Source organism: Varanus komodoensis, unplaced genomic scaffold, assembly GCF_004798865.1.
Source record: "Varanus komodoensis strain SLA01 unplaced genomic scaffold, ASM479886v1 scaffold18_1, whole genome shotgun sequence".
Lineage (NCBI taxonomy): Eukaryota > Metazoa > Chordata > Lepidosauria > Squamata > Varanidae > Varanus > Varanus komodoensis.
In genome coordinates this window covers 29,961-42,801 of record NW_025335548.1, presented here as the reverse complement: position 1 = coordinate 42,801, position 12,841 = coordinate 29,961, and the positions used below count along the sequence as shown (strand labels likewise).

Sequence of the window (12,841 nt, the reverse complement as noted above, 5' to 3'; positions counted from 1 at the left end):
GTAGCAAAGTGAGGACCTCCTGCTACTGCCATCTTAATTTCCCATGGATGCCACTGGGCTAGAAAGTGAAGCTCAGAAACTGCAGGTAGCTGCATATTGATCCTTTCCTTTGAGACATACCGAACCAACAAGAAGGAGAAAAACAAACAGGAATCTGAAAATTAAGGATTTCCCAGTATTCTTTAGTGTATTGTCATTCAGATCCCACCTCTGCCTTGTACACAGTAGTTTGGGTGGGTTACTTGATAAGCCTACAATGGGAGCCATTTTGTGGCTGTAGCCATGGCAGTTTCTCAAATTGTCAGATGTGCCTGTGGGTCCCGAATGGTACCTACCTCTGGTCTACAGTTTTTCTTTTCTCTCTGATATGTTTCTTTTTGAATTCTTTTCAGTACTAAAGAAAGACCAGGCATAATTCAGGATGGTTTCCCCTTTAACGCCTTCCTAGCTCTTATCTTTTTAGCTGTGAGAGCAAAAAGAGAAACTTAGTAAGAGACATGTGGATCAGCATCTGATTAAAAAGACAGTAATTTCTCAGAATCAGAGTAAACATTAAAGGCGGGTAACATACTAGTCAAAAAAATTTCTCTAGGTTCATAATATAAAGAACAGTGTAGAATATAGTGCAAGAGGTTTTCCACTTCAGGGTGATACACAGGTGATCTTAAGGTCACTAACCATAAGAATAGTCCTTACTGCCAGGTCGATTCATATATACCAGACCATGTTTGGTTTTCTTATTTTAGTAGTGTTTTATGATCCAGCAGCAAATGTTGATTCAACTTCAGGTTGTTTGTCCCTCAACAACCCTGAATTTTGGTTTTAGGCAGAAGTTGTTCATGAAACCAGACACAAAGCAGAAGCAGCACAAGTGCAAAAATGACTCGCTTACTCTGGTGTGAGCCTGCCAAACTATGAATGGTTTCATCCATACTTTGTCATTGCATGTGAATCGGGCTGTTGAACTGAAATGGGCAAATCAGACCTTTGCTCTGTAGACAAAATGAATAAGGTACTGAGGGATATTTACATAGGGTTATTATCTGTAGAGAGAGAAATCTTAAGGATTCACATTTAGGGAACAACTTTATCTGGGTTTGCACAATGAAACAACCCATGGTTGGTTAATCATGGATTGTTTGGGAGGACATGGGTACAAGTCTACTGGCACCTGGCTGCTTGCCTGCTTCTGCTTTGCTTTGCTAAGCAGTGTGGAGATGCCTGGTCTCCAGGTGTGCTCCTGGATGTCCAAATCTGGACTCTAGGTCCCTGTTCTACAAGACACATCTTGGAGGGACTCCCTGTCGCCTGTCAGTAGGCCATGAAACTCAGTTACGGAATTGGCCACCCTGACCTTCATGATGGAGAAACCTCCTTCAGCCAGAGTATCTCCTGGAGTTTTTGAGGAGTGCCTGGAAGAGCCACATTCCAGTGGTAGCCACGGCTGAAGGAAGAGGGCTGGGGTCAACACACACACACACACACACACACACACACACACACACCCCTGGCATATTGTAGCTTAAATGTCTTACTAGCAATAACTGAGCCTTCACATTTCAACTTTTTAAATACAGAAAAGGTAGGAAACTTGGCTTTCTTGGGAGTAAAGGAGAAAAAGTCTAAGGGTCAGAAAAGAGTGTGCTTTTCTGGACACACGAGAGCCAAATTTGGCCCAGCCCAAGGTTTATATAATGTCCTATCCTACAATGCCCCATGGAGCACTGAAATACCATTTTGTATGGCACTGCCCATACAGCAGCAGTATGGCAGGCCGACAGGAACGAAACTTAACAATCTGTTACAACAAAGAGCTTATAATAGCAGCCAAACAGCCAGAAGCATCATGGAAATTACAAGCGTCATGTGTTACTATGAGGAAGGAACCTGGTGATGCTATGGTTATATTGCTGTTGAATGGCCTAGCTATCTTGTTTGCCCTGCAGATACAGGCATGGTTGAACATATGCAGTGTTCTTTTATTACGTGAGAAGCAGTTGCATCAATTAGATTACAATTATGGTACGCTTTCCACTGCTGCTAGCACTGCAGCCCAGTTCTTTCCTCTGAATCACCTATATCCCATCATGCTGGCTTCTCCACTTGTGTCCAGGCTGGATTTAGTAATTTGGAAACTTTCATCTGGGATTTTTTTTAAGGACTGAGATTTTTACAAAAGACCACACACCTTTGTTTTAATTCAGTTTCAAAAGATAATCACTTAATTATATATTTCAGATATATTCTAGCTTGAGAAATACAAAATCTACAGAAGGGATTATGGCAATTGTTGGCAGAGTGTTAAAACAGGAGCAGGTTACATGTCTGGTGGAAATGACCCCAAACATGAGCCATTGAAGAAAAAACAGGTTAAACTGATGAGGAGTTATGGTGTTACTCACTGGGTTAAGATGGCCCTATTAAACAACAGCAACATCACAATGTAGTTTGAATCTTAAAGTGGTTGCAAAGCAGTTAATGGCTGTATACTTAACCAGATTCAGTCCTCAAAGAATACGCAGAAATCACAAAATGGTTAAACTTACTGAAGAAATTACTTTATGGGAGAACAGAAGGAAAACTAGTGTTCTGTTGTTTGTGGTTCCAGTTCTGAGTTTTGAAAACATTGATAAAATCTGTGTATAAATAAATATAATTTTCTTGGTGCAGAAATGGCATTGCCTTGTTTCAGGGTTTTTACTTATAAGCACAATGTACACACAGCTCTGACCTTGCTCCGCCCCGGCTCTCTCTGTAATCCTCCTATTGCTAGTTCTGTAAACATGCTGGTGCTTAATAAATGATAACAAGGGGCTATGCTGTACATATTTTCAGTACCTGGCAACAAGTGAAAATGCTTTTTGGTTAGAAATCTTGGAGATGCAAGATAAGAATAATTGGTAAACCATAACATCAACTTTATGGTGACAATCAAGTAACACTGTCTTTCTTCTTTTATAGGTCAGGATCCACATGCTAGACATTCAGAAGTGGTGAACAAACATGAATATTTTCACTCCCGTCAGCACAAAAAATCTCTCTTCTGCTGCTAATATGTCTGGTCTCCTTTCAGGCAAATTTGGATACCAGCTGAACTTAACTAACAGTTCTCCTTCTATGTCAATAAGTAAGCTTTTCCCAGCCTTGTTACAATGCTTTGGCATTATCCTTTGTGGATATATAGCAGGAAGGGTTAACATAATCACATCTACTCAGGCCAAAGGACTGGGAAACTTTGTGTCCCGCTTTGCACTACCAGCTCTGTTGTTCAAGAACATGGTCGTTCTGAATTTTTCCAATGTGAATTGGTCCTTCCTGTACAGCATCCTGGTGGCCAAAGCATCGGTGTTCTTCTTAGTCTGTGTTTTAACACTGTTGATAGTCACTCCTGAGAGGCGGTTTAGCAAAGCTGGACTCTTTCCTATTTTTGCTACTCAGAGCAATGACTTTGCACTGGGATATCCTATAGGTAAGAAGTAATTTTACTTATTCATCTTTGTCTTGTCATTGACCTGTAACATTCTGTGCTTTAGAAATTCATGGTAACCATTTGCAGTCATAATGCACAGATGTTTATTGTTACATCTACTAACTTATCTATATTTAATTTAAACCACAATAGTTTCTGCTGCCTTGATCATAAGAAGCGTGAAGTAGCACTATAGAAATAAACATTTTCACATACTGCTGTTCCACATAATGCTTGACTCCCATGGATTCCCATGGGAATACATGGATGACTTCTGAGCATCGAAATTTTGGAGTACTTGCCTTGCAGTTACTTTGTGTTTATTTCAGCAGTTTATGGAGAGTTAAAAGTGTCAGTAACAGGCATGCTTTCAATCTGTCTAATGCAGGGGTGGGCAAAAGCAGATTTCATCAATCAGAAGGGTTGAGGCATTTGTCAGTAATTCCTCCTGCGATCTCCCACAGCGCATTCCATGCTGTTCTAGAGGACCCTCTAACCAATGGCAGCAAGCTTGGGAGAAGTATAGGGGTAGCAGGTGGAGGTCTGCCCCACTGAGTGAAAGGAATTCCACTCACAAAACTTTTGATCCAACTCTGGGTGGGTCTGTTTGCATGACATGACAGCCCACCCAGAGTTACTTAACTCTTCTTGAGGTTGTGGCACGTGCAAGGTGTGTGCAGCTACTATTTTGGATCTGTAGCAACTGCTCATAGTTTGTTGTCATGCGAACCTGGCAAGTGTAAGTTATGCAACCCTCATAACCTGTGGTCTGGGGGTGATGGGAGGGTTGTTGCCAGGTTTGTTTGACATCACCCAGCGAGACTGATGCTGTGTCAGTGGGCTCCTTATCCTCTGTAGCTTTGCAGGAGCTCCATGATGGTGAACCCATTTTGGGGATGGAGTTCAGCAGCATGGGCAGCTTCTATGAAAGCTCAGACTAAAGGCTGGTTGTTAGACATACTGTGTTGTTCCAGTAAAGCAAAGGTGAGGAACCTGTGGTCCTCCAGAAGCTGCTGGAGCTCACCACACTGGTGGTGCTGTTTTCCCCTGCAGTAATAAGAATCTGTATTTGGAATGGGCATCAGACTCTTGTACTCTTGCTGTCTTGGGTAACATCTTGGGTGCTTGGGTGCATTAAAATCCATGGGTTGGATCTTAGCACAGTTAAGTTGCTTGCTGGGATTCAAGCAACCTGCTTGTGTATAAGACTGGTGAGCAACTGCAGAATGTCAAGGGACTGTTTTCACACTCAGACCCAGATTCTCCGTGTATTGCCAACTACTGGTATAAGACAATAGTCAATGTAAGTTGAAAGGATTTTAATTAACGTGTAGAACAGTGCTACTTGTGTCAAAATCATAACCAGCCATGTCCTGTTAAAGGCAGAAAACAGCCAGAAAGTAGACTGACCCAAGAGTGGTTGGTAGGGAGTCACAGTGCATGGTGAATCTAGCCAGAACTCTGTGGACTTTGTGTAAACAGTCAATTCTGTGCCAAGAAAAGCAGAATGCATTAAACAAGTTTGCAAATGTGGAGGGACAGTGTCCTGTACATGGCACTGAAGCTTCCATGGCTGGGGTTGCTGTCAGAAACTGACAGCACATTTTATTACTGCCATACCTACGTAGAATTTTGGCATATACATGGCTCTAGATTTTGCTGAAAGGACAAATATTTGCACATTTTTTTAAAAAAAAGTATCAAAACTTCTTTATTAAAAGTAGACTTTGACGAATGTTGTGTTTGCAGGCAAGTCTGGAATTTTGAAACTCTCCTGCTGCACATAGAGCACACTCGTTGCTTTTCAATTGGCATAACAAAGACCACAGGCCTTGCTAGTGTTAGCCTGGCCGTGGCACAGGAACAGGGATTCAGTATATGGATCCTGCCTGTGCTTCTTACATGGGTGCCAACAGTACTGAAGAGTCTGTGGACACGGGGCGCCTATGGCTTGGTAGTGGTTGGGGAGGATGCCTGGTAACAATTCTGAAGAGCCGCCTGTGCCTTGAACCCATGCTTGTGTGCTGAAGTGGTGCTGGCAAAGGTCCACTGATTTCAATAGTGCACTGTATAGGCGTCAGTGTCTCTGCTAAAAGGGGGTGCAAAGACATGGTGTTAAATGTAGTCCATTAAATGTAACTCTGTTAAATTTAAATTTAACTCATGCCATTCCCCAGCTGCTTAATGTATAGGTGTTTTGGATGGGGGAGGGTGTCTGGTCTCTTTTGTTTTCCCTTTCCCTTTCCCTGGTCTCTTTGTTTTTCCCTCTTTGTTTGAGCCCATCAGAGCCTTCCATATTCTGGAACACAGCCATGCAGGTATCACAGTGGGCACACCTGAGTAAAAGTATTGGTTTTTTATGCTGGCTCTGCTTAACAAGTTTATGCTGATTCCTACGACTAGTATTCCTTGCAACTCCCCCTCACACTGTCCACGTTTAAGAGTGAATAATAGTTAGTACGCTTGAAGAGCAGGTCACAGTTCTCAAATGGGAGAGGGAAACCAGGAGTCTCTTGCACAATATGAGAGGAAACACTGACACAGCCAATACAGGTGGTTTATGAGCTCCATCATTAAAATCTACTTAACAGGATGCAGTTAAGCTTTTAAATGTATTCTTTAAGCACTACCGAGAACATAAGTACTGCAACTAATTATAATCATATTGAATGGAAAAACTGTAGATAAAATGAATCATTTGACTTTGTGGTGTAAGAAGAGGTCAAATATACCTAGTTTTTCAAGAGCAAAGAACTTTTTTTCCCCTGTAGTATTATTTCATTAAAGTTTACATCTTTGTTGATGCAGTGCCTGACCCCTCGCCTCCAAAATTCCTGTACATTTGTTTTAGGCATTGTTTTGAGAATATGCAGAATATTCTCTGTAAGTTATGAAAATCTGTTGCTTTGAGCATAATACATACACTTTACATTCCTGTATTTTTCTTTGTATATCCAAATATTAATTGGCTGATATTTTCTGCCTGCCTTAGTTACCAGTTAGTTTTCAGGTACTGTGTAGCATTCTGGTCTTGATCTTTCTAGCCATGCATGGCTTGCTTAAAGAACACCTTCTCTGGTATAAAACCATGCAGCTTGAGATTGTTGGAGCAGACTTGCAATGCGTTGCATTTCTTAAGCAGCCTGCAGGATGGAGTTTTCTGTGCTGGTGGTACAACTGTGGAACTCCCTGCTTAGGGAGGCCTGTTGCTAGCTGCTTTAGAAATCTTGTGATGCTTTTGTTTCTGCAGGCTTTTAGTTGAATTAAATAATAATAATGTGCTAGCTGCAGCCTAATGTGCTAAGCCATTTAAATTGGTGATTCTTCCTCCTCCTATCATAAAACTCTGACCATCATAATTCCATCAACAAGTCTGCCCCCCACCCCCCAGCTTTTCAGAACATCTTGCCAGATGAAGAGCTTTGGAGAGCTTGGAAACAATTTTGGAAATACTAGAATATTAAAATATTTTGTGAGCTACGCTGGGTACCTGATTGTAGTGAAAAGCAACATAACTACTAAAACAAATAGGTTTTCTATTGCTTTGAAATTAACCTTTCACCAGCTTTTGACTAGCAGCTCTAGCATTTTAATAGACATTCTGCAGGGCATACACCCTTTCTGAAAGTGCTGAGTGTCTTCAAAATGGATATCCTCTGGTTTGCTGTATTGCCACAGCAAAGGTTAAGATATGGAGTGTCAACAGGATAGAAACTCAACCAGTCAAGCGAAAAGTGCAGAAATATTTTGTTTCAGCAGTAAAACAACAAGACACATTCTGTTCGCATGGCTGAATATCAAAAATAGGATTTCGAACAGCACTTTTTCTTCAAAACAAAAATAAGATCATAGCATAGCTTTAATTAAAATGTTCAGTCAGCAATTATTTGTTTAATCAGATGACAGACTTAGAAATCAATGTTTGATACTACTGTGTGAGATATAGCTCTGTCTAATCTTTCTTTGTGTATGATTCAGCAAAGTTATTCTGTAGCACAGCTTCCCCAACCAGGGCTCTCCAAATGTGTTGGACTACAATTCATATCATCCCCAATCAACCTAGTCAATGTAAGCAATGACTGTAGTTTAAAATATCTAGAAGGCATCATATTGGGAAGGCTGGTATGCTGCTAAGCCTAGAGCCTGAGGTTGCAATCCTATGAATCTTTAGACTGAAAGGGAGCCTACCACTGCCAGTGTCCCTACCATGCTGTGAACTGTAGGATATTTTTATGTCTAAAGATGTATAAGTTTGCCTCCTAAGTAGTTAATAGGGATGACTGAAAGCGGGGACTATGACAGGAAAGAAAAAAACGTACACACCACTCAATGCATGATGCTCTCGTGCTGGAAGCAGTGGAACAAACACAAGCACAGAAGATGTCCCATTGAAGGCATGGAGCAAAATCTCTGGGCAGAATTGTTGTTGAGCACAGAAAGGGCTCTGACCATGACTGCTTCCTGTGAGAAATCTGCTGAATCTGTGAATCCTGTTCATGTATTTAAAAATGTGCATGCATGTAAACATAGAGATATCAGATGAGTGTGAATGTTAATTAAAATCCTTGTCAATGACTTTCTTCTCCCTAATTTCTTTCTAGTTGAAGCTTTATATCAGTCTACATATCCAGAGTATCTCCAGTACATTTACCTGGTTGCACCAATATCACTCATGATGCTAAATCCCTTAGGATTTATTTTCTGTGAAATCCAGAAATCAAGAGACAATCAAAATCTTTCTCTCAGCAAAATCAAGATTGTGGGACTTGGGCTTCTTCGAGTGTTGCAGAACCCCATTGTATTTATGGTCTTCATAGGAATTATCTCAAATTTCATTCTTAACCAAAAGATTCCCATATATTTGGAAAATTTCCTTGATGGACTTGCTAGTTCGTTTTCCGGTTCTGCACTTTTTTATCTCGGTCTCACCATGGTTGGGCAAATAAAGAAACTAACAAGGGGTACATTTGTCGCACTGATCCTTCTCATCACAGCTAAACTGTAAGTTCAGTTTTGTTTGTTGATATTGTTTAGTGTTTCTGCTACTTTTTCAGTGTTAGGTTTTTGAATCTGTTATTGGGGGATAGAAACAATGGGTTAAAATGAACATAAAAAGGGCATTCATTCAAAAGGGCTGCCTGTTTGGAGCAGATTGGGGGTTGCTTATTTTCCCTGTAAATTGTGAAATTGTTAACAGTGACCTCATTTTCTGAATATGTGAAGTTGTCTGTATTGGTGACATTTTCATACTTGCTATAAATTTAATTTATTATTCATGTTGAAGATACATTTAAACTGTTAGTTCATACATATGTATCTTAAAGACAAACTTAAGACTTAAGTAGGGCTGAGTGAATCCTGTGAGTCATTTGCATGTGTGTTCTTTCTACATTAATCTGCATATTATGTCTTTTTAAATTTTGAGATTTTGAGACATTTAAATAACTGAAGATTGCATTGGTGTATTCAGAGATGGTCATAGTTTGGTAGAAAGCTAAGTTCTGATACACTCGTTATTCCAAGATGTGCAAATCAGATCATTTTCTTTCAAAATGTTCAAAGACTGAATTCTTAAAGGTCTACAGGTCTGCATTGTCTACATACAGATCTTTCCCAATATTTTACTTTTCAGTAAAGCTGTAATGTTTCCAAAGTAGCATGCCATGAGATGTGTAGGAAAAGAAAAAGGTTAGAAATTAGGGTTAGGATTAGTGTTAGGGAAGGTTGCTGTGTGGTTTCCTGAACTGCAGCCAGAGTCCTTCAAGCAGTGATTGACTGGCTTCTATCTTGAGTGTTCTACTGCTTATCAGGACTCCACCGACTGGTTTAAAGTTGGTTAAGCAGGAATGCGTATTCCATATCTCAATGGTTAATGCATAACTTACCTCTTTTAACTGATCCTTAATGCTCATGCTTCCAAAAGCCTTGCTTGAATCAGAAGTAGCAATCCTGTGTTCTTTTACAGGAATCCGAGCAATTGAACTAGGTGATTCACCAGAAATATTAATGATCCATGATTTTTATCTTCTGCCCATCTCTATCTTTTTTAAAAGCAGGCAGATTATGTGCATTTCTTTTCACCCTTTCTGATATGTCTGAAACTCTTCCCTTCAGAGAGCTCTTTTTAGTTGAATCTCTGCTTCGAAGGGGGCCTCGGTGTTTGAACTGAGGTGAGAGGGAAGGTGGTGCATTTAATAAGTAAAATCAGTTTGGTAAAAGCCTCTTCCGGGGTTGGGGGTGTTTCATGTACTTACAAAGTGCACAGTGAACAGTAGCTTTTGGAAACGGAGATGTGATTATGGGCTGTGATTTCTGGATGGATGTTCATCATGCTCTTACAGTCACAGATCTCCTCAGACATCAGTGTGCATCACATGGGCAGACCGTGGCCATGTTGGTAGGCCAATCTGTGGGAAGGCCCTGAATTTCTGTCCTTTTATGGGTCTTATACTGTCATTTTCTAAGCAGAGGAGAAGTAGTTTCTGGGGTGAATGGATGTTTTTCCTAAGGTACGGCAATGAACGTAAGATGGGTATCTGAGAAACAGATGTATTGGACTTAATTACAGCAAAAAAGGCATTTTAGGCAACGAGACTTTATTTATTATTTAAGTTGCTTATAAACCGCTCTTCATAATATTAATCCGAAGGCACCAGTCCTTATTTAATAAAATATCAATATACAACAGCACAAAGGGCAGAATACGGCAATTCAAATAGAGTAAACCTTCAACCTAAAAGATAAGATCCTTCCAGTATTGATCTACAAACTATTAAAATGCTGGACACAATAAAAACCTCTTATCTGGCCAGGGCGACTTATTTTATATCGTTATTTTTTGTATTTTAACTTAATGTTTGTATGTTACAAACATTTTAACTTAATGTTATGTTAATGTTTTAACTTAATGTTGCTGCCCTGAGGCTTCGGCGAATGGGGCAGCATAGAAATGTTTTAATAAATAAATAAATAAACAAGAGACCAAAATAATAATACAACAGGTGCCAAGCAAGCCTGTATCCAGTGGTGGGGAACTGAGAAAGCCGTGCTTTTGGTTGCCACCAACTTGACGCCTGGCAGCCAAGGTGTGGAAGACCTTAACCTTTGGGCAGATTGATATGGGTGGAGATCCTTACGATCTCCACCCATGCTGTGTAGGGTGCTAAAATTCAGAACTGGGCTCAGAAGTGAGCCAGTAACTAGTATAGATCACGGAAATCTGGGAGTGTGCTCCCAGAGCAATTCTAATCAAAATCCTGGCTGCTATATTTTGAGCTACCTTCCAATTCTGAACAATCTTTAGAGAACAACAGGACCACCTCTATCCACAGTCTAAGTTACTGCAGTTTCACTTAGCGGAGGTTGACCATTTTCCCTCCACGTTTGTAAAAACTGCGAATATCTCTAGGGAAAAACCATGGCTATCTCTAGAGAACTACACACTCTGTTTGGGGATGCCAGGCTCTTTGTCTTGGTACTAGACAGCCTCAAGTGTTTTGTCTCTCAGTGGCTGCAAAGACCCTAGAGATATTAATGATTTTTCCCTAGAGATATTTGCTGTTTCCTTGCATAGTATTCTTTATTATCCATCCCTTCAGGCATCCACCCGGGGGGGGGAGGGGGCGGGAGGGATTGGAACCTATCCTAAGCAGATATGGGAGTCCTGCTGTGTAGTTGAAATGTGTTGGTAGAGCATGGATCACTATTGCCAGAATGTGTACTGTGAAGCAGTGCTTTGTGCATGTAGGCTGCAATCCAGCACCCTTGCATATGACTAAGATCAGTGGGAGTTAAGACTGTGTAAACTCGCACTGGAGTATCACCATAACGTGTGCAAGGAAGAAGTCATACAAAAGGGAGGGTTTTTTAAAATTCACTATTACACCTTTTTTCATCTTGCGAGGTGGCTTACATGTTTGTCCTCCCTTATTCTCATGAACATTCTGTGAGGTATGTTAGGCTGAAAGTAAATGATTAGCCCAAAGTTAACCAGTGAGCTGTATGGCTGAGTGGAAACTAGAATCTGGATCTCCTGAGCCTTCATCCAATTCTCTAACCACAGCACCAAGCTGGCTTTCTTTATCTCCCGTCTCCACTCCCTTGCTTTTTTATGATTTTAAAAAGCGTTACTTTGTTTCTCATTTTGAGATTAGAAAAGAGTTTTGGAATTTGCCACTGGATAACTTGTGTTTCCTTTTTCTTTCCTTGTTCTAGACTGTTGATGCCACTTCTATGCAGGGAAATGGTGGAATTGTTGGACAAGAGCGACAGTGCGGTCAACCACACCAGTTTATCTAACTATGCATTTCTGTATGGAGTATTTCCAGCAGCTCCCGGTGTGGCTATATTTGCAACACAGTTTAACATGGAAGTAGAAGTTGTATGTGATTTAAACACTCTTTGCTTGGTGAACAAATGTAAAATTAGAGCATGCTTTTAAATTTTCTGTGCACTAGCATTGCTTGCTTCTTGTGTTCTTTAAAGAAAAAGATTGCAATCCAACATGGAAGTAAAAGCATACTTAAGCCTATTGTTTTCCAGCATAATTAAGACACATAGTTCAGTGTCAAATTGCTTTTCAAACATACCATTTCAATTTGTTTTAGTAATCAGAAACATCGCCTTCTCCCACTTGAAACTTTTTGGTTGGGGAGATTACTCTGTCCTTCGGAAACTGGTGCTTACAGCTGTTTCTCCAGTGAAGTGTTCCTGAGGCCATTGTGTAGAGTCTCCACATGCCTGTGTGTGTGTGTTCATTCCTGCACACACAGAAAGTACACACTTTTCTGCCCAATTAATCCTTTCATTAAGAGAAAAAACCTGTATGGATTTAACATGGTCTTGTGGGACCTTAAAGGCTAACCAGTCTATAAGATTGGTGAACTTTTTCTAGAGATACCCTTTTCTCAAAATTGCACTAATTTAAGAGGACTCAAGAGGAAAAACTAACGAGACCTGCCAGAATAATAAAAAAATATTGGTCAAGTTTTCAAGTGTTTTACTGTAGATTTTCATATCTTATCCTTTTGAAATTAGTTGCTGGTATAGTAGACATGAGATAATGAGAACCAGCATGTGGTATATCTAATGGGACCATGAGCTTTCACTTGCTGAGGTAATTAATGGATGGCGAAAATGAGTCCTCTTAATTTCTCATTGCAGATAACCTCCGGCATGGTGATCAGCACTTTTGTCTCTGCCCCCATCATGTATGTTTCTGCTTGGCTGTTGACCATTCCATCCATGGATCGAAACAAACTGGCGACTGCAATCCAAAACGTTAGCTTTGACATTAGCATTGTCAGTCTTGTGTCTCTGGTGAGTATTACTTTATCAAAACTGCATTGCTGGTTTGGTTTTTGGTTTTGTTTT

General features: G+C 40.4%; 1 protein-coding gene across 9 annotated transcripts in view; it reads left to right on the top strand.

The window, feature by feature from the left end:
- Positions 1–12,841, top strand: part of GPR155 (G protein-coupled receptor 155) — a 32,035-nt gene that overhangs the window by 4,595 nt on the left and 14,599 nt on the right. For all 9 annotated transcript variants that reach the window (XM_044426969.1, XM_044426967.1, XM_044426968.1 and 6 more), the window contains 4 exons: positions 2,962–3,469; positions 8,071–8,470; positions 11,684–11,849; positions 12,632–12,787. In XM_044426969.1, the coding sequence (XP_044282904.1) occupies positions 3,004–3,469; positions 8,071–8,470; positions 11,684–11,849; positions 12,632–12,787 (1,188 nt within the window). In that variant the 5' untranslated portion in view covers positions 2,962–3,003. The remainder of the gene's footprint in view (positions 1–2,961; positions 3,470–8,070; positions 8,471–11,683; positions 11,850–12,631; positions 12,788–12,841) is intronic.